This window comes from Coffea eugenioides, unplaced genomic scaffold, assembly GCF_003713205.1.
Source record: "Coffea eugenioides isolate CCC68of unplaced genomic scaffold, Ceug_1.0 ScVebR1_1088;HRSCAF=1885, whole genome shotgun sequence".
In the NCBI taxonomy this organism is placed as follows: Eukaryota; Viridiplantae; Streptophyta; class Magnoliopsida; order Gentianales; family Rubiaceae; genus Coffea; species Coffea eugenioides.
Window position 1 is genome coordinate 11,409 of NW_020861463.1, and position 21,485 is coordinate 32,893.

At 35.9% G+C, this 21,485-nt stretch overlaps 3 protein-coding genes across 4 annotated transcripts; all 3 read left to right on the top strand.

Annotated features, from left to right (window-relative positions):
• Window positions 1-2,499: 2,499 nt before the first annotated feature.
• Window positions 2,500-7,215, top strand: LOC113754827 (cysteine-rich receptor-like protein kinase 10). 2 transcript variants are annotated; one of them, XM_027299080.1, is made up of 8 exons: window positions 2,904-3,063; window positions 3,191-3,533; window positions 4,427-4,552; window positions 4,676-4,797; window positions 4,895-5,105; window positions 5,837-6,074; window positions 6,432-6,582; window positions 6,677-7,215. In XM_027299080.1, the coding sequence occupies exons 1-8, from the start codon at window positions 2,998-3,000 to the stop codon at window positions 7,001-7,003; spliced, it is 1,584 nt and encodes a 527-aa protein (XP_027154881.1). In that variant the 5' UTR covers window positions 2,904-2,997; the 3' UTR covers window positions 7,004-7,215. The 2 variants fall into 2 exon arrangements, with proteins under 2 accessions (XP_027154880.1, XP_027154881.1); XM_027299079.1 differs by having other exon boundaries at window positions 2,500-3,533.
• Window positions 7,216-12,022: 4,807 nt separating this feature from the next.
• Window positions 12,023-15,466, top strand: LOC113754821 (cysteine-rich receptor-like protein kinase 10). The gene is made up of 7 exons (XM_027299074.1): window positions 12,023-12,827; window positions 13,164-13,307; window positions 13,448-13,575; window positions 13,720-13,930; window positions 14,297-14,534; window positions 14,820-14,970; window positions 15,149-15,466. The coding sequence occupies exons 1-7, from the start codon at window positions 12,023-12,025 to the stop codon at window positions 15,464-15,466; spliced, it is 1,995 nt and encodes a 664-aa protein (XP_027154875.1).
• Window positions 15,467-17,594: 2,128 nt separating this feature from the next.
• On the top strand, window positions 17,595-18,731 carry LOC113754823 (protein LYK5-like). The gene is made up of 2 exons (XM_027299075.1): window positions 17,595-17,867; window positions 18,063-18,731. The coding sequence occupies exons 1-2, from the start codon at window positions 17,595-17,597 to the stop codon at window positions 18,729-18,731; spliced, it is 942 nt and encodes a 313-aa protein (XP_027154876.1).
• Window positions 18,732-21,485: the final 2,754 nt, after the last annotated feature.

The window sequence follows — 21,485 nt, forward strand, 5'->3', positions numbered from 1 at the left end:
TGGCTACTGCCCAAATTAATTGTACCAAACGTCATCGTCGCTTCCGTCACGTGACATCAACGATGATGTACATTTAGTTGAAATTCATTTGTGGAGTAATTTCCTGTTTTTCATTATTGCTTGTAAAGCAACTTTTGGCATTCTTCTGTAATGGAAAAATCAACTTAACACAAAATTCATTCTTTCTTCTCGCCATTTGTTGTATCCGGGATGTTTCCCCTTACTCGTCAGTCGTCACCTTTGTAAAAGTCATATTGTAAAAAGGTTTGTCAAATAAGTGCTAATGAATACTCGTAAAAAAAAAAAAAAATCCTAAGAATATGAGAGTTCTTGTGTTATTTTTTTTTGAAAAAAAAAATATCAATAAAGTCTCTAAATGTATAGAAGCAATAATTTGAGTGTATTTTTAAATTAGATTTGTTTGGCCACTTATTAATACAGCTAAAATTTATTTAATCTATCATGTATGTACACATACTAACAATTATTATTCTCTCTTGCATCGCATTATATATTTTTCTATTTAATTTTACCTATCCTTCATTATATTTATTTATTTTATTTTAAATAATTTAAATTTTAAAAATTATGATACTATATTTTAACGAGTACCCGATAGGCACCCGTTAAATAGACCTTTTTAAATTTTAAAATCATATACTCCCTCCGTCCCACTTTGATAGTCCTGTATTTCTTTTTCATCTGTCCTAAATTGTAGTCCACTTTCCAATTGAAGAATATAGTTGTATTTTCATTTTTCTAAAATACCCTTATTCAATGTAAGTAGTTGTTACTATAAAACTACCCCATTTAATGAGAGTTGATTCTTTTTTTACCATCAATTCAAGTTCCCGTAAAGTTGTACCATATTTAATGTGAGGGTATTTTAGAAAAATAACAATCTAAATTTATTTTTTCAATAAAATTAACTACTTTTTTTTAAATTGTGCGAAAAAAAAGAATCAGAACTGTTGAAGTGGGACGGGGAGTACATATCCGAGTTGATGCTAAAGTATGATTGGCAGGTAGTGCAAACGTAGAGTTCTTGTGTTACTTTTTTTTGAAAAAAAAAATATCAATAAAGTCTCTAAATGTATAGAAGCAATAATTTGAGTGTATTTTTAAATTAGATTTGTTTGGCCACTTATTAATACAGCTAAAATTTATTTAATCTATCATGTATGTACACATACTAACAATTATTATTCTCTCTTGCATCGCATTATATATTTTTCTATTTAATTTTACCTATCCTTCATTATATTTATTTATTTTATTTTAAATAATTTAAATTTTAAAAATTATGATACTATATTTTAACGAGTACCCGATAGGCACCCGTTAAATAGACCTTTTTAAATTTTAAAATCATATACTCCCTCCGTCCCACTTTGATAGTCCTGTATTTCTTTTTCATCTGTCCTAAATTGTAGTCCACTTTCCAATTGAAGAATATAGTTGTATTTTCATTTTTCTAAAATACCCTTATTCAATGTAAGTAGTTGTTACTATAAAACTACCCCATTTAATGAGAGTTGATTCTTTTTTTACCATCAATTCAAGTTCCCGTAAAGTTGTACCATATTTAATGTGAGGGTATTTTAGAAAAATAACAATCTAAATTTATTTTTTCAATAAAATTAACTACTTTTTTTTAAATTGTGCGAAAAAAAAGAATCAGAACTGTTGAAGTGGGACGGGGAGTACATATCCGAGTTGATGCTAAAGTATGATTGGCAGGTAGTGCAAACGTAGAGTTCTTGTGTTACTTTTTTTTGAAAAAAAAAATATCAATAAAGTCTCTAAATGTATAGAAGCAATAATTTGAGTGTATTTTTAAATTAGATTTGTTTGGCCACTTATTAATACAGCTAAAATTTATTTAATCTATCATGTATGTACACATACTAACAATTATTATTCTCTCTTGCATCGCATTATATATTTTTCTATTTAATTTTACCTATCCTTCATTATATTTATTTATTTTATTTTAAATAATTTAAATTTTAAAAATTATGATACTATATTTTAACGAGTACCCGATAGGCACCCGTTAAATAGACCTTTTTAAATTTTAAAATCATATACTCCCTCCGTCCCACTTTGATAGTCCTGTATTTCTTTTTCATCTGTCCTAAATTGTAGTCCACTTTCCAATTGAAGAATATAGTTGTATTTTCATTTTTCTAAAATACCCTTATTCAATGTAAGTAGTTGTTACTATAAAACTACCCCATTTAATGAGAGTTGATTCTTTTTTTACCATCAATTCAAGTTCCCGTAAAGTTGTACCATATTTAATGTGAGGATATTTAGAAAAATAACAATCTAAATTTATTTTTTCAATAAAATTAACTACTTTTTTTTAAATTGTGCGAAAAAAAAGAATCAGAACTGTTGAAGTGGGACGGGGAGTACATATCCGAGTTGATGCTAAAGTATGATTGGCAGGTAGTGCAAACGTAGGGGAAGAAAAATTAGTGCTCATTTCCTGGTACGATGCTACCGCCAACCACTCATTTCCTGATCTAATTCATTCCAAAGCAAAACCACTGTACCCACCTTATAAAAGTTTGTCAAACTGCTAGTTAAAAACTGCCAAGCCATCAAACTAGCTAGAGATATTCTGAGTAACTACATAGTCATATATCCATATTCAACAATTCATATGATCATGCTTCGTTTTGAAATCATATGCAAAGATTTTTCAGTGTTTTTATGTTGCTTACTCTGCTTGCTGATCGGCTTCAGCAAGAGAGCAAATAGCGTGAATTTTCTTGCACCCTACTGCGAAAATGTCACCTATAGTCCAAACACTACCAACAGCCCCTTCAGAACCAACCTGAATTTCCTCCTTTCCACACTATCTTCAAATGCTTCAAGGAGTAACGGCTTCTACAATTCCACCGCTCTTGGCCATGGCAACGATCCCTCTAATACAATCTATGGCCTCTTTCTGTGTCGAGGCGACCTTAGCGTTGATGTCTGCCAACAATGCGTGGCCTCTGCTTCCAAGAGAATCATTCAGGAGTGCCCCAATCAGAAGGGTGCCATCGTTTGGTACGACGAGTGCTTGTTGCGGTATTCAAATCAGTACATCTTTTCCAGAGGGGATGCCCTCGTAGTACTCCGACTGTATAATGTACAGAATGTAACTGATGCAGCGCGATTCAACCCGTTATTGCAGAATTTGATGGATAAGATTCAGAACCGGGCTGCAAATGATCTTGCAGGGAAAAAGTTTGCTGTTGAGGAAGCCAATTTTTCTGCTTTCCAGACACTGTACACCCTGGCTCAGTGCACACCTGATCTTTCCACTGTGGACTGTGCTTCTTGCCTCAGTAATGCTATCTCAGTTCTTCCAATTTGCTGCCATAACGCTGTGGGAGGTAGGGTTCTTTATCCCAGCTGCAACATCAGGTATGAGCTCTACCGTTTCTACAACAATACCGCAGCACCTGCGCCAGCGCCTCCACCAAGTCCTCCGCCACCTCCCCTGCCTCCTGTTCCGACAACTTCAAGCAGTAAAGGTAAGCTCTGGAGCTCCTGAATCAGGAAGGTTCTTGGGTGGAACTTGTCAATACAGACTACGTCTCCAAGAACTTCCATAATGGATTTCAGTACTTGTATATCCTGAGTGATCATTGACTTTCAAGTATGCAAATATTTCATAATCTAATTTGCTGACAACCCAATCGTACAATTTAATTAAATCACATTAAAAAGAATAAAATACTCTCAAGTACAAGCATCAAGACTTACTTTGTTCTTTTAACTTCTTATTTGAAACAAGCACCGGACTCCCTAGATGCATGTTTAGTTTTTTTGAGAATGGACGAGGTCAGTCTGATTTGTTGGCTAGGAAGTCCAAGTTTTCAAAGATCAATCTGGCCAAACCATGGTTTTCCTTATTTTATTTTGGGGATTAAATTCCCTCCAAGATATCTCTGGATTATGTTGGGACAACTATATATACTCTTTTTCTGAAACAAGAATTTAGTGCGTGTTTTCAAAAGAGGGGAAGAGGGAGGGAGAGAGAGGGGGGAAGGGAGCTGAGTATGTATATTTTACGAGAGTTTTAAATTTATATGTCGTCGCTAGCATGCATCCCCACCCCCACCACCACACAGACACACGCGCACACACACACACACACAATAATAGCCCAATTTGATCTGCGCGGAAATAGGCAAAATAATGATAGGTAATCTGCCACAAACTTAAGATATATTAGATTCTTCCTTTTGCGATGCATCCTCTTTCAGAAGGCTTACAGGTTAATTCTTGATGTAAATTCTATGAACACTCCATTTTACATCTTTATTTATGTTGTTTGGACTGGGATCAAACGAGTTCATAGTTCACTAGTCATCCACAGATACAGATATTTATCAAACTGAAGATCTTCCGTTTCATAATACAGGCTCATCACGAACAATTATTGCCATTGTTGTTCCAGTGGCCGTTTCCATTTTGCTGCTCTTGGTAGGCTTCATTTTCTTAATAAGGAGATCAAGGAAGAGATATGATGCCATCGTGGAGGCAACGGGTAACTTACAGCAGTTAAAATGATTAGTAATTAAGAAGAAAGTATTTCAATCCTTCTGTGCTTCTGAATCTTTCTGACGTCTAACCATGGATTTCTCTGAAATTCAACACATTTATTCTGTAGATGCATCTCAATTCTCAACGCCTGAATCGCTGCAATATAGTCTGAGTTTAATTCAAGCCATCACAAACAACTTCTCTGCTGAGAACAAAATTGGTGAAGGTGGTTTTGGTCATGTCTATAAGGTACCTACAATGAGCTTAGATGGTTCCAAGAATGATATGTATCCACGTTATATAATGTAGTTCTAATCAACTCCTCCTTGCTGTATTTATTGACTAGGGAACTCTTCAAAATGGACAAGAGATAGCAGTGAAGAGATTGTCCAGAAGCTCAATGCAAGGTTTAGAAGAGTTTAAGAATGAAATTTTACTGGTTGCCAATCTCCAACACAGAAATCTAGTTCGATTGCTTGGGTTTTGCTTCGAAGGAGAAGAGAAGTTACTTGTCTATGAATTTGTTCCTAACAAAAGCCTTGACTACTTACTCTTTGGTAGGCCTTAGTTCAATAGCTACTTGTATTATTTTCATATTATTTTCTTGACTTCCAATCAAAGTCTAGAACTTCATACCTTAATATGGAAATATATGATCAATGTTGATCTTATAGCATTGACCCAGAATAAATAAGCCAAGTTGAATAGGAGTGTCAATTTAACCACAGTCCAATACTCTTAATATAACATGACGTCTTGACCACTGCCTGCATACATATGGTGTAGGACATTTTGAGGCATTACACTTCTTTTTTATGCGTTTTGGAACACATATGTATGAATTTGTTCTCTTACACTTCTTCTCTTAAGTGTAGGTATGAATTTGTTCCTAACAAAAGCCTTGACTACTTCCTCTTTGGTAGGCCTTAGTTCAATAGCTACTTGTATTATTTTTATATTATTTTCTTGACTTCCAATCAAAGTCTAGAACTTCATACCTTAATATGGAAATATATGATCAATGTTGATCTTATAGCATTGACCCAGAATAAATAAGCCAAGTTGAATAGGAGTGTCAATTTAACCACAGTCCAATACTCTTAATATAACATGACGTCTTGACCACTGCCTGCATACATATGGTGTAGGACATTTTGAGGCATTACACTTCTTTTTTATGCGTTTTGGAACACTTCCGTTTTTCTTTGGTATGGGTATTCCGTTTCTGGCTGTTTATGCATGCTAATCGCAACACTGACCTGAAACATTATTTTCAATTATCATGAAGATCCTGAAAAGCAACACATGCTGGATTGGTCCAGACGCTATAAGATCATAGCAGGAATAGCAAGAGGACTTCTTTATCTTCATGAAGATTCTCGGCTTAGGATTATACACCGCGATCTTAAAGCCAGTAATATATTACTGGACAGAGATATGAATCCAAAGATTGCGGATTTTGGCATGGCAAGGCTTTTTTGTGCTGATCAGTCTGCGGCTACCACAAAAACAATTGCCGGAACATAGTAAGTTCTGAAATTTTGCACAATTTTGATGAAAGTGTGGAACACATCCAATGTTCCTAATCCTTTTTAGAAGCACAAATCATCTGCTTGAAATAGCCAAAAAAAGGATTTTAACTGACAGGTCTTCTTTAACTGCTGCCTGGATATATGTTAGTTATCCGCGAAGTAATATTCTTTCTCGAAATTGATTATGAAAGGCCTGACAGCTCTTCAATTATGTTGCTGCAATTAAGCATACGAGGTTTTTGTAACACTAACACATTAGTACTGCTAATACTACTCCACTGTCCATATATTTGCAAGATTTGCACTTTCTAATATATTTGTAACATGTCTACCAATTGGCTTTGGTTGTAGTGGCTATATGTCTCCTGAATATGCAATGCATGGCCATTTCTCAACAAAGTCAGACGTGTTTAGTTTTGGTGTTCTGGTTCTGGAAATTGTAACTGGCAAGAAAAATAGCAGCTTCTACCAGTCAGATGGTGCACAAGATCTTCTAAGCCATGTGAGTGCATATTATCAAACCTGTTATGATTCTTTTTTTAACCCCCTCTAAATTCCAAAGAGTCTATGATATCCATTTGCTATAAATGTTGCAGTGTTGGAAAAATTGGAGGGATGGGACGCCATTAGCATTGCTGGATCCAATTCTTGGAAACTCCTCTGCCAGAAACGAAGTGATTCAGAGCATCCATATTGGCTTACTATGTGTTCAAGAAGATGTTGATGAGAGGCCTAACATGGCCTCGGTGGTTCTTATGCTCAGCAGTCGTTCTGCCACCCTGCCCACTCCAGATCGACCTGCATTTTTTGCTCGCAGTAAAACAGAGAGCTTTCCGAGAGAGTTTCAGTTTGATGCATCCACATCCAACTCAATGCCAGCTTCAGTCAATGAAACAACCGTTACGGAATTATATCCAAGATAGAGCAAGTCATTGGGCATTTCTCGTTTCAAGATTGTAAAAGTTGTGTACGAGTAAAAATTTCAAGACGGAACATATGTTGTAATTTCTCCATGTACTTTAGTTGTTAAATTTTAGTAACAATATGCTGCTAAAAAGAATAAATCAAGTATTTCGGGGATCGAGGAACTCAGCAATGAGGGGGCTAATAACTAATTCCTGGTGTTGGCACTTAAGAGTGGAGACTGGCTATTCTGAATTTTCGAGATGGGGTTGAATCAGGGGAGCTACATCGAAGAAAAGGTGAAGACAAAGCTATTCTTGTCATCGGAATGCTCCCTCCAATCACTTCCCGCTCAGAAGTCCAAGACTCCAAAGCCAACTGCCCATCCTTTCGCCTAGTTCTGGTCTTCTCTACCAAACTTCCCACCATCATTCCAAAAGCTTCATCCTTCTTCTCCTGCTTTACCAAAATTCAATCCCGAATTAGAGACCACAGAGATTCAAATATGGAGCATAATCAATTCTCATTATGGGGATAGAGAGGTACGGCATGGCCAAATTGCATGCATTGAAATCTAATGAAAAGATATTTTGACCAAAAATTGAGGAAGTCGATTGTTGCATGGCTTGACGGCCAAGAGCTCCTGGTTTGCCTAGAAAACTGACAAAAAATATCCTTAAAAGTAACACTCACTAAAGATGTTGCGGTTGTCGGATTCATTTTAACAAGACCATTCGTCTTAATTTGCTCATGGTCTGCTAATGTATGAGTTTTACATGAAAATAAAATATAAAATACATATGATTATTCAAAATGTAATCAATTTTAAAACATACATCGCTACTTGAATATAAATGAATTATTGCATCGTGTACAACTTAATCATTCATAATGCTTGTCCTTTTTTTTTTTTTTTTAAAGAAACTACCCTTTAAATATTAGTTTTTTTTTCTTTTTCTTGCAACTCAATTATCTCATTAAAAGCTGGGAAAGAGCCTTTAAATTTCACAACAAAATCTTAGTCTAGTATATTATGTGACATATAATTCTTGAATTTTTTATGCAAATAATTAATGCAAATGGTTTCGGCTGCATTTATTACTACGAATCAGAATAGACTTTCAAGGCCACAAGTCGCATATGCGAGTACTAACATATTATCTCTCGCCGCAACTTCATATCAATAATGAGAATTGAATACATGACTTTTTGAGGGGAAAAAATCCATTTATTCTAATTGGATCGACACGCGGCGACATATAAAATACTGAATAGAATAAAAATATTTAGGTTCGAATCTATTAATCAAATGAAAAGGTTTGGTCACTTGTTGAGGATACTGCAATTCCAGATTTGGTGCAAAATCACATGGGATGTTAAGCTAATAATAATCAAATACTAAGATATAAGTCTGTGCACCAGTTATGTGCTCGTACAAATTTTAAATTTCTCCAAATTTAATATTTATAGCAGCTATTTTTACAACATGAATATGAGAAGTAATGTATATAGATACCACTACATGTATGTTTACTTTAAACATTAGTTCAACTGATGAGACATACACAAAATTTGGTTTTTCCTTCCACGCTATGAATAACGTCCTTCTTCTTCTCCAAAATGTATAATTACCTTTAGGTATACGAAGTCTTTCTTAATTGGACTTTTAATTAAACGTGTAAGGTTTTATCATTGTGTTCTAGACTTGCTATTAGCTTTTAGCATTCGAATTTTGCATGTGTGGATTACTAATTAGAATAAGAAAGATATGGTGATTATGCTTTCTTTTTCTTTCTCTCTTTCTTTGTTTGGATAGGTAAGGTGCTAGTGTAGTTTAATTGTCTACTTAGTGAAAGACAATTCATTTGCTCCAAACTCAGGATGAAAAAGAAGTTTGGTAATTTTCAATTAGAAAAATTTTCTTCTTCGTAATAAATAGAATAAAATTTTCAAATATGTTAATAAACCAACTTTAATCAAGCAGTGATGAACTTTTACTTGTTTTAAGAAGGCTTTAATTTTCTAAAGTAAAACTCAAAAATGGCATTTTTGTTTGTTGTACTTAATTGAGGAGTTAATCTGAAATAAATTTAGACAGAGTCAAGACAAAAGGCAGATTTCCATTACAATAGGGATAGATTAGAAATTTGAGTTACAAGTTGTAAATGTGGGATCCAATATTTATGTTGGGTAACCGGATTGTTATGGAACGAAACTAGACATCTCGTTTTGTGAGTTTTGCATACATAATATTTTCGAACTGAAGAGCTTTCTTTTGAATAATTCAGGAACAGATGAAGGCTCACGAATAATTACCACCATTGTTGTTCCAGTGGCCGTTTCCTTCTTGCTGTTTCTGGTAGCCTTCTTTATCTTTAATAAGAAGATCAAGGAAGAGAAATGAGGCAACTGGTAAATTACAGCAGTCAAAAATTGTATTATTACATAGGGAAGCAAATATTTTAATCCTTTTTGTGCTTCAGAATCTTTCAAATGCCTGCCCATGTAATCCATGAAAATTAACAAATTTATTCTGCCGATGGATCTCAAGTCTTAACGCCTGAATGGCTGCAAGATAATCTGAGTTCAGTTCAAGCCGCCACGACTAACTTCTCTGCTGACGACAAAATTGGTGAAGGTGGCTTTGGTCATGTATATGAGGTACCTATATAAATTATACGTGTCAAAATGGGTAATTTGGGCGGGTTTGGATTGGTTAAAATAGGTAATGGGTCTAAGTGAGTCAATCTATTTATACCCATTTAATTAGATAGGTATAAATGAGTAAGTCAAAAAATGAATTGGTTAATCCAATTACCCATTTATAACCCATTTATTATAACTTTTTGTAAACTCATTTAAATTCATTTTTGCAAACTAAGTTATCAATTTATACTATCCTTTGCACCCATCATTAGTTTTAAATACTTATTTATAATGCTCAATAAGTCTAATTACCAATTTTTTTCCATCTGTACTTTATGTTGCAAAATTACATACTATTTAATAATTGAACAATAAGAATATAAAATTTTGAACTAAGTACTATAAAATTAACATAAAAATTTAATTCAAAAATTTTGAACCCCTAGCATTTTTCTTGTGTGTAAATTTAAATTTTCATTTTGAAAAGATAGGAAAAGAGGTTAAAACTTGTCATACATTGGTAATATTGAAAATTGGGCAAGTTGACAAACTAAGAGAAAATAAAAATAATAAGAAATTTTTCCTACACTGATAGTGTATACACTTTCAGTGTTAGATGAATGACAACTATGCAAAATTTAAATTTGAAATTCAACTTTTGCACACATGTCATGAATCCAATGGTGATAGTGTATACACTGTCAGTGTATATAAGATTTACTCTAAGATAAAACCAACAAATAATAATGAAAATTAAAAAAAAGTAGTTAATATCATGACAAATGAAGAATTTGAAAAAAAAAAAAAATGGATGGGAGAAGAGATGAGACTTAGGGGAGGACAATTCTAAATAGGTTAATTGGGTTTGATGGGTTACCAAATAATACCTATTTATTAAATAGATATTATTGGATAATCCATTTATACCTATATGCAAAAACTTAAAATATCCATATCCATCTATTCATGGGCAGATATGAGTAAATTTAGTTAAATACTCATGAACAGGGATCTCTTCCAAATTTAGTTAGATACTCATGACCAGGGATCTCGTGTGATTTAGCACTTTTTCATAAAACTCTTATGTGATTTCAAAATCTACGCATTACCCCTTCACAATTTATACTGAAGTGTCAAAATGATAAAAATTATTCAAATGTCGACATTATCTTCCTTTAGAAACTAACATAACTGAAGTGGCAAAATTTTATAAATTTAGTATGGATTTTCATTTTAACACCCTATAGTTTAACGCTTTTCAACACAACACTCTTATGATTTTTAAAATCTATACATAATCTCTATAGTCAACAAATAATTTCAAACCAACTACCATCAATTTTTGATACTTAAAATCCAAATTGTGAGGGAATTAAGTTCAGCTTTTAAAATCATAAAAGGGTTACATTAAAAAGTGCTAAATCGTACGAGGATCTTGTATAATTTATCTTAAAAAATATGAGGTTTTTTCCATAGCTAATACGATATTAGTAAAAGCTTATAATACTGCACATATTCGTAACATTGGCAATTTTTTACATTTGTCAACCAATTGGCTTTGATTGTAGTGGCTATATGTCTCCTGAATATGCCATGCATGGCCATTTCTCAGCGAAGTCAGACGTGTTTAGTTTTGGTGCTCTAGTTTTGGGAATTGTAACTGGCAAGAAAAACAGTAGCTTCTACCAATCAGATGGTGCACATGATCTCCCAAGCTATGTGAGTGCAAATTAACAACCTGATATGATTTTGTTTGCCCTCTAAATTCGAAAGTTGTCCTGCGTGAAATATATCAAGAGTCTATGACATCCATTGCTATAATTGTATAGTTATAATGATTAAACCATTGGTGCACAAAATGTGCAATTATTTCGTATAAATTTATAAATTTAAATATGGACAGGGTTTAAACATTACGCTATAATATTTTCGCTTGATAATAGTAAATGGGCAGGCATTATTCGGGCTGAGACTAGCTTGATCCAAGGCCGGTTCATATTTTAATTGCTATCTCAATTTTTTAGATCCTGTGGTTTGACCAGAGCAATTAGATATTTCATGGAAGGGACAACAGTCACGGCAGCCAAGATTACTTGTAATAATCTACAATGAAATCGGATTAGCATACCAGTCTCATCATCAACTTCCACGATAATTAATCTGCAGCTTTTTTTGGTTGACTAAGTACTTCATTCCTTTGCCACAATCTAGAAGTAAAAATAAGAACTCAATAAATAATTGCGCTTATTTGGCTGGCTTGAAATGGTCTTTGATACTTATAATACTTATCAACAGAGTCAATAATCTGGTAATCATATGCAACTAGTCTAATAGCAACGGTTTGTTTCGCATAAGTTGAGAAAAAAAAAAAAAGCTTAGCCAAGAACTTGAACATGATGAGCAAGCACAATTTCTTGATCAATAAAGTAGTACAATCATGTCTTTTGTTGTGGTGCTGCGGCAGCTTGCGCACACATGCGGCTGCGGCGGATGGCCCTAGCAGTCTAATTCGCGGCTGCCAAGGTACCAATCTCTCGGACGTCAACCCCTATCGACAAAACCTCAACCAGTTCCTAGTTTCAGCCGCTGCTGCTTCTCGCACCCAGGACTTCAATACCTCGGCCACCGGCAGTGACCCATCTGATACAGTCTACGGCTTATTCATGTGCCGGGGTGATGTCAGCAGCGATGTCTGCGCCAACTGTGTCTCGACGGCTTCCACGGATTTCCTTAATTATTGCAGTCAGATGGTTGGGTATGGTTGGTACGATAACTGCCTCTTACGTTACTCGAACCAATCATTCTTCTCTGTTTTCTCCCAAGCGGATGCTGCCGTGGCTTCCTGTGCGTGGAACACGATGAATGTTAGTTCTGACGAGGCCGACAAGTTCAACCAGGTTTTGGGAAGTAGCATAAATGAGGTTGCGGATGGAGCTGCCAATGATACTCGACCCCTGCAGAAATTTGCTGTCCGACTCGGGGGAGCCGAGTTTTCGAGCTCCAACAGTGTGTACCCGCTAGCCCAGTGCATACCTGAACTTTCCGGGACAGACTGCAGGAGATGCCTGAGTGATGCTATTTCGCTGCTGCCCAGATGCTGCGCCAATAGCCGAGGATGTAGAGTTGCCTTTCCTAGCTGCATGATTTGGTATGAGCTCTTCCAGTTTTACAACATTGCATCCCCATCAAGTGGTAAAGGTAAATTCAAGCCCCTCAGCCTAGCTACACCCCTTTTTTTTTTTTTTTAAAAAAAAAATATATAGTAGTGACGCACTTAATTAGGTAATCCATCATAATCAACTATGGCAAATTAGGTTGGTAGATTGTTAGATAAAGTTGTTGAGTAAATAGTGATGCCCGGTACACTCCAACTATTTTTTTTTTAAACCTTAATTAAAAGTCAAGATTTTTAACCTTTGTGGGTCCAACTATTTTTTCAGTCAAAATAATTAAAATGCTAGAGTACATACTTCGTCGAATCGGCGAGGAGGACATTTCTGTCTAGTTTAATCCTATGTTCTTCTCTTGATTCAGGCAAAAAAGGAATATCAAAACAAGCAGCTATTGGAATTGCTTTTTCAACCATTTTCTGTGTGTTGCTGTTTGTGGTGCTCGCTGTTTTCCTCCTCAAGAGAAGATCAAGAAAGCGACGTGATGCCGAAATACAAGAGGCATATGGTAAAACTATAAGGATTGCAATGCACCAGAACAAAACATATAACTATCTTTGATTTATTTGCTTTTTTTAAAGAAATTTTTTGCCCTTAAACATTGGATTAAATAAGTAAAATTCAGTCATTTTTATGTTTTCTGTGTAGACGGAGATGAAAGCTTACAAATTGATCCCGAATCACTGCAGTACAGTTTAAGTGCAATTCGAATTGCCACAGACGATTTTTCAGTTGATAACAAAATCGGCCAAGGTGGATTTGGTCCTGTGTACAAGGTACGCGTACATCAGTATGTGCAATAGGTGCTTTGAAGAAAAACATACACACTTCACGTATAAACATTCCCTCAAACGGACGTATAAGTGATAATAACGTTTCCAATCAACTCCTAAATTTCTGCTGCTCATATAATCTCACAGGGTAAACTACCAGATGGACAAGACATAGCTGTGAAGAGACTATCTAGAAGATCAGGGCAAGGTGCACAAGAATTTAAAAACGAAATTGCAGTAGTTGCCAAGCTTCAGCATAGAAATCTGGTTCGACTTCTGGGATTTTGCTTGGAAGCAGGGGAAAAGTTACTCATCTACGAATTTGTTCCAAATAAAAGCCTTGACTACTTCCTATTTGGTAGGTTCTTCCTCAAATGCTTTTCCTCTTTTCTGTTGTTCTTTTTTCGTCTAATTTCCCGATTATGATTAAGCATTGAGAAATGCACTCTAGATCTGTTTGCATAATGACATTTTGCAAAATATTCCACAAAATATTCTTTACACACACTTGCTTTTTGGATTAATCTCAGCTGGAATTTAAACTTCAAATTCTGCATATGTAGCATGTATCTAAATCCATTAGTGTAAACATTGTTAGTGTAAAAAAGTTTATATCTCAACGAAGGTCAATGAGCATTTTATTCTACATCTTTGTCCTGTGTATAGCTTGACTTCGTGGTTCCTAAAACTGAGACGGAATATTTTCTTTGATGTCATTCTAAAGATCCAGAAAAGCAACAATTGTTGGACTGGTCAAAACGTTACAAGATCATTACAGGAATAGCAAGAGGACTTCTTTATCTTCATGAAGATTCACGTCTTAGAATTGTTCATCGTGACCTTAAAGCTGGCAATATATTACTAGATGAAAGGATGAATCCAAAGATAGCAGATTTTGGCATGGCAAAAATTTGTGGAGTCGATGAATTTGAAGGAAACACAAATAGAATCGCCGGGACGATGTAAGTTCTGCATGCATCCAAACGATCAATCTCTACTAATGGTGATTTGTGTTGTAAACCTATATACTGTCCCGACTGATAGCACTAGAATATCATAGGTTAGGTTACAAATTCCACTTATGGTGAAGATAGCCCTCCGGATTTTAATTTGATTACCCACGAGGGTTTTTTTTTTTTTTTTGAAATACACAAAAACAACATGATATGCACTACATATGCTTCTCCTCGAACATATTACATTGTCTTCTCATCCTGAATAATCATGCTAACTAGTGCGACTTGCAGTGGTTACATGGCTCCTGAATACACTACGACCGGGCAGTTCTCGGTCAAGTCAGATGTTTTTAGTTTTGGGGTCGTAATTTTGGAAATTATTGCTGGCAAGAAGAACAGCAGCTTCTACCTATCAGAGGATTCTCGAGACCTTTTGAGCTATGTGAGTGCACACAACAAATCTTAGCACCACTTCTACGATTCCTTCTCTTACGGTTTTTGTACCTGCAAATCTTTGCATGATGTACTAGTCCAACTGGGTTCATACTTACAGGTGTCACTTGACTAATATTTGCCGTTTACTAATTGTGAACTCGATACTTTGGATTGATTTAAAACAGGCTTGGGAACAATGGAGACATGGCACGCCATTGGCCATGTTGGATCCAACAATTGTAGACTCTTGTGTCGAAATTGAGGTCCTAAAATGCATCCAAATTGGATTGCTATGCGTTGAAGAAGGTGCTGATAGAAGACCTATGATGTCTTCCGTGGTTTACATGCTCAGTGGCGACTCTGTTACCCTTCCTGATCCGCATCTTCCACTAATTTCCCGGCGTGAAAGAACAGAGAGCATTCCTGAAGAGCTAGAATCAGATCGATCTGATACCAAGTTTTTGTTTGGCTCCATGACTGATTCATCATCATCTGCAGTTTAGGTTTTTGTGTTTTTTAGCACAAAAGTTTAGGACTGATGACATTTTTAATTTTTTTCATTGGTTGAGCGATGTATGTGCATTGAGGTCACGGCCCATTAACCACACAATTCTTTCTTCAGTAAAAGCTTTTAGCTTTTTTTTTTTTTTTTTTGATGAAAATTGTAAATTCTCTGATGTGGTCAAGTATTTTCAAATGTTTATTGCCTCCTATAAGCCTAAATACAAGCCAGATGTGAAATTAAATTTGAGCAGATACAATACAAGGTAACATGTATCGGGACCGGTTAATTAAATAGTTTTTATACTGTTACTGTAAAAGAGATAATTTTCGAATTCATTCGACATCTTTGATTAAAGACAGAGATACCTTATTTTTCACACTGAGCATTGAGTACATCTTCCGAGGATGTTGGAAGGGGCAAGAGAAGGTACCCAACAGGCAACAGGGCATATATATGGAAGGGGAGGGAAGGGTACTGCAATTCTTCTCTGCTTCCCAGGCTAGATCTCCTGTTATTCTCCCATGCGTAGCTTAATTGATGGATTTACGTGGTCTTCTTCTTTTTTTTTATTCTGTTTTTAATGAAGTTGGAATAATTCAGTGGGCTATCTCCATCTCTGCAACTTATATTTTTCTTGTCATTATTATGAGATCTTTGCATGTTTTAGCTTGAGGAGCAGTGGTGGAGGCATTGTTTCTATAATGTGGTATACTACATTGTAGAATTTCCCGCTGAATTTGTGACAAAACTTTGCTTTGACTCACATGATTGCAGTATAACTTGCTATGTTTCATCGTGGGAAACTCTCTTCCATTCTGGAGCATATAATTTGAGTTTATAGCTTAGGAATGCAGTATATCCATATGTGGATTGGGACGCATTAGTGCACTTTAGCAAATGACTTTAGGTATTTGTTGGATGAACTTTGAAAGCTTTGGCACTGAAACTTTGGCCCTGGTTATTCTTTGCCTTTCAGATATCTTAACCATCAGTGGAAAGTAATTTTCTATAAAAGTTAAGCTTTTTTAATAATTTTTTACTTCCCATCCATCTCCACACCCTTTTCACCCCATAGGATCCGAACCCTGAAATGGCACCGGAAGAGACTCTAAGATCCCTCCCTTGATCAATTGAAGCGACCCCAGTGATTAATTTTGTATAAAAGTTTGATACATTGTAATCATATATCTTTTTTCTTGTTATGTTGCAATAAGTTAATTTTGACTTATCCCCTTTTAAAGAGTAGAAAATTTTTTGTTATGCTTGGAAGTTAACTTTGATATATTTCTTTTTAAAATAAAAAATTTTTAGAAAAAAAGAAGTATGAAAACATTTGTGGCATGTAAGAAACATGTTTATCAAAAATCCTCAGATAAAACAAAAAGAAAAATATTTGCTTGAAATCCATTCCTGGACATAAGGAAACCAAACAACCAATTTTATAATGACATTCATTAAATCAAACATATTAGTGGAAATTTCCAAAAAATTTCATACTCCTATTGGGGTTAATGAGCTCATCGTGATTGCAATGGGTGAAAAGGTTGTTTGCCAGACCACTTTTTAATGTTTACAGCCGAACGAACTAAATCCATCTGTTTCACTTCTCTCGGAAGGGACTTTAGAGTGGCCCAAATTGGTCCAACGCGCTTTCATGCCCCTTTATGCAACCAGTGGTCCGGATAGACTTTGGGCCCAAAGGGAGCTTACTCCAACGGTCATTCATCCAAGTTTTGTATTAATTAATGGGTTAATTCCACTTTGTCCCCCTAAACTTTGGTCGATAATCCATTTCAGTCCCTCAATTTTAAAATGAGACACTTAAGTTCCTAAATTTATAAATACCTCCCAATTAAGAAAAATTGTTGACGGAATTTGAATGCCGTTGATGGGAAGAGAGTGGTAAACACCAACCTTTGACCAAGGGCAACAATGAAAACCCCATCTGGCCTTCTCCAATATTCACAAACCCCTTTTTCTTCATCTTCATAATCAACAATCTCTCCGTCCAATATGGCTTCTAACCCCAGTTCTCTCCTCGGCCCACCAGAGATTTACGACTACCTCTCACCACATTTCCCCCGCCTTCCTCCTCCTCCGCCAAATCCGACCCCTTCATGGACCTTATGGCCACCAACTTTAACACCCTCACCACCCTCCCCAACAGCCCCCCTATGGCCTTCGCCAAAAACAACTCGGTAACCTTTCTTTCCAGCGACAACGCTTGTTTGGATTTTTTCTTTCACGTGGTTCCCAATACCCCGCTAGAGTCCCTCACCCAACGCCATCAACCCGCCTGGGATTTCGATCCCCTGGCGACCCTTAAGCTGATTTGCAACCTCCGCGGCGTCCGCGGCACTGGAATGATGGCGGCTTTAAATAATGGCGACGGTGGCGAAGTTGTTGAATAAGAATCAAGCCGACGACGGCATCAAATATCTGTTGAGTTATTTAGTCACTTGGGGTCAATAGGTTTCTGCGATTAGCTCAATGTTTGGGGTGGAAACTCTCCAAGCCAATGGATTTTCTGAACAAAATTTTAATATTTATCCCTTTACGACTCTCTTAGTTCCTCTTGAGAACTCGCCATCCAGTTCCTAAACTGTGGAGCCGCCTCCACCACGGTCGCAGCAGTCACCGCCAAGGGCAAACAAAAGAAGAAGTGTCTGGATTGGAAGCAGAGATTACAGATTGGCTTGGATGTGGCCATGGGGCTTAATTATCTTCATAGCTACACTTCCCCTCCCCACGTGCACAAAAATCTAAAAAGCAGCAATGTTCTTGTTGATGCTGATTTCAGGGCGAAGATCAGTAATTTTGGGCCAGCAAGATCAGCAGATGGGCAAGGAGGCCAGTTTGCCTTGACTAGGCACATTATTGGGACGAAAGGTTACATGGCTCCTGAGTATTTGGAGAATGGTCTGGTATCCACAATGCTTGATGTTTATTCATTTGGGGTTCTCCTGCTAGAGATTTTCATTGGCAAAGAAGTCGCTGTCTTGTATGAAGCTGTGAATGTGAACTTGGCAGAGATTCTGAGCCCTGTGCTTGACGAGAAAGACGGGATCGAGAACTTGAGCCAGATCATGGATTCTTCTCTCGAAGGAAATTATCCTTCTGAACTTGCAATTTTGCTTATCAGATTGATTGCTAGTTGCTTAAAGAAACATCCATCTGCCCGCCCAACCATGCATGAGATTGTCCAGACTCTGTCCACATCCGTCACTGCTACAACATCTTGGCATTCCAAAGAAAGTGCCTAAAGCATATGCCTTCGGATAGATGAGTTGTTTTGGAGTTTTGTAGCTTCATCTTTTTGTCTATTTTTGGAGGATAATGGAGGATTGAACCCAGAGGCCGTCATGGAGGCTGCAATTTCTGGTGAGGAGTATAAAAAGCTAGTGGTGCTGGATTGAGATGGGCTGCTATGGAAAATATTTTAGTATTAAATAGCAGTAGTTACTTTTTCGACATGTATGTGTACAAATTTTCAGTAACAACATTCCCCAATCTTCATTAATGGAACATGTTTGCCACGCTCTTTGACCACCAACAGCAATCAGGATTCTATCAACAATTTTTCTTAATTGGGAGGTATTTATAAGTTTAGGGACTTAAGTGTCCCATTTTGAAGTTGAGGGACTGAAGTGAGTTATCGGCCAAAGTTTGGAGGGACAAAGTGGAATTAACCCTTAATTAATTCACAAAACCTGCCCAAGGTCCTTGACTATTAGCTGTTATGCGATCATTCCAATACTTTTTTTTTTTTTTCTTTTTTTAACTTAGGGTATCCCAACCTTTCTTTGAATCAGGCTTGGGAGCAATGGAGACACGGCACGCCATTGGCCTTGTTGGATCCAACAGTTCGAGACTCGTGTGTAGCAAATGATGTCCTAAATCGGATTGCTATGCGTTGAAGAAGATGCTGACAGAAGACCTATGATGTCTTCCGTGGTTTACATGGTCAGTGGTGACTCTGTTACCCATCCAACTCCGCAATTTCCGGTGGTTTCCAGGCGTACGAAATCAGGGAGCATTCCTGAGGAGCTTGAATCGGATCGATATGATATGATACCAAGTTACTATTTGGGTCCATGACTGACTCATCCTCATCTGTACGTACATTAGGGTTGGAGGTTTATAGGACAGATGACATTTTTCAATCCCGCTATGCATGCAGTCATGAGGTAGACCATTGAGCTCACAATACGTTCTTAAGAAAATTGTTTAGCATTTTTTTTTTTGATGAAAATTGTAAATTCTTTGATGTTGTCAAGTACTTTCAAATGTTTGTTGCTTCCATCGAGTTTGAAAACAAACCAGACGTGAAATTAAATTTGAATAAGTTATTAGGTAACATGTATCTAGGCCCATTAATTCAAAAAAAAAAAAAAAAAATCTTTCTACTACTACTGTGAAAGAGTAATTCTTAAAATAATTCATTCTACATCTTTGATTAAAGATAGAGAAACCTCATTTTTCAGATTGAGAACTGAGTATATCACTTACGGAACCCTTCGGAGGATTTTGGGAAAGGGCACCGTTGGAAGCATCTAGTGGGCTGTTGCCCATCTTTACTTACTGCAAACTTACTATTGGACACATATAATAAGTTTACACACGAAATGTCTCAGAAGGGGGAGAAAAAAGGGAAAAAAAAAAAAAAAGGAAGAAGTGCTCGATTAAAGAATGCCAGTTAGTAATTTTTTACAAATTCCACAGTTGAGGAAGGCTGGCTAGATCTTAAAGAAATTGACTCGTATTTTATGTCGTTGTCAGCTACTGTGTTTTGGTCCTTCTGGATCCTATCATATGCGCAATCTAGCAATTTAACGAGTACACGAAGCTGATTCTATCATTTTAACCACCATCTGAAAGCTACTATCAATTTCTCTCATGTAACACAAACTAAGTTGCAGCTTGCCATTTTTATTAGGGAGGCAAACATGTAGATAGAATCTGTTATATATATATATATATACACTTTCCTGTTTCTTCTTTTTGCTTAATTGTCTACTTCTAAATATTTAATCTTCCATCGAAGCAAGAAGTTCTGAACTAAGTCAATTTGTTTATCAACAAGGGCATTTGTGACAGAAGATGATGATGAAACAATGACTGTAGTAAGGTCTATAAAACATAATGAGGAAGTTTTACATTAAGTAATGGTGGATCGTGCGTTGACATAGCTACTTGTTTTTCTTCTTCTCTTTTCTTGCCATTTCAAGGAAAAATAGTTAAAAATATAACTTGGCCTCTATCTGTTCAAATTTTTGACAATAATCATATCTAAAAGCTTCGAATCAAGGTACATGAATAGCAAAGTTAATTAGCTAGTAATGTTCATTCTACACACACCTTTATTGCCTTCTACAGCTACAAGTCTGGATACAAGTGGGAGAGGTATGGATTGGGTGATTTGAAGGAGAAAGTGTAAGCGAGAAAAATTTCAAATACGACTTCTCTCAATTATATTAAAAAAAAAAATTTAAAAAAAGTTTGAATACGAGCCAATGTGCAAAAAAGAGAATTTTAGATTCAAACCAATATGATATAACATGTATTAAAACCCTTTAATTAAAAAAAATTCATTAATCTTTCTTACTCTAATAGTGTATAAATTTTAATTACATAAATCTTTTATTTGCGCATGTAGCATACATGTAAAATTATGTGTAAAAAATTACTATATTGATAGTGTATGAAAAATTAATTAATCTTTAAAAAAATTACAATACTAATGTGAAAGAGACGATTCTTAAATTTATTCTACATCTTTGGTTAAGGAATAAAACAAAAAAGAGAAAATCAAACACGTGGTACCTAAGAGGGCATATATTCGGGAAAGGGTTATGAATCAACCTTGGCAAGGCACCGCAATCCTAGCCTAGGCCTCCTTTTATTCTGCCGTCCGTTCAATTGGTTGGCTTATGTCATGTATAATCGATTTTTTTTTTTTTACTTTTTATTTTTTATGAAAACATTTAGTGGGCTGTAACCCATCTTTGAAATTTGTT

Excerpts from the sequence above, each read along its gene's own strand:
- LOC113754827 (XM_027299079.1), top strand. The coding sequence starts at position 2,672 with ATGATCATGCTTCGTTTTGAAATCATATGCAAAGATTTTTCAGTGTTT. Across the intron at positions 3,534-4,426 it reads GACAACTTCAAGCAGTAAAG|GCTCATCACGAACAATTATT; the intron begins GTAAGCTCTGGA and ends TTCATAATACAG. Across the intron at positions 5,106-5,836 it reads CCTTGACTACTTACTCTTTG|ATCCTGAAAAGCAACACATG; the intron begins GTAGGCCTTAGT and ends ATTATCATGAAG.
- LOC113754821 (XM_027299074.1), top strand. The coding sequence starts at position 12,023 with ATGATGAGCAAGCACAATTTCTTGATCAATAAAGTAGTACAATCATGT. Across the intron at positions 13,576-13,719 it reads GATTTGGTCCTGTGTACAAG|GGTAAACTACCAGATGGACA; the intron begins GTACGCGTACAT and ends ATAATCTCACAG. Across the intron at positions 14,971-15,148 it reads CTCGAGACCTTTTGAGCTAT|GCTTGGGAACAATGGAGACA; the intron begins GTGAGTGCACAC and ends GATTTAAAACAG.
- LOC113754823 (XM_027299075.1), top strand. The coding sequence starts at position 17,595 with ATGGCCACCAACTTTAACACCCTCACCACCCTCCCCAACAGCCCCCCT. Across the intron at positions 17,868-18,062 it reads ATAATGGCGACGGTGGCGAA|TTCCTAAACTGTGGAGCCGC; the intron begins GTTGTTGAATAA and ends CTCGCCATCCAG.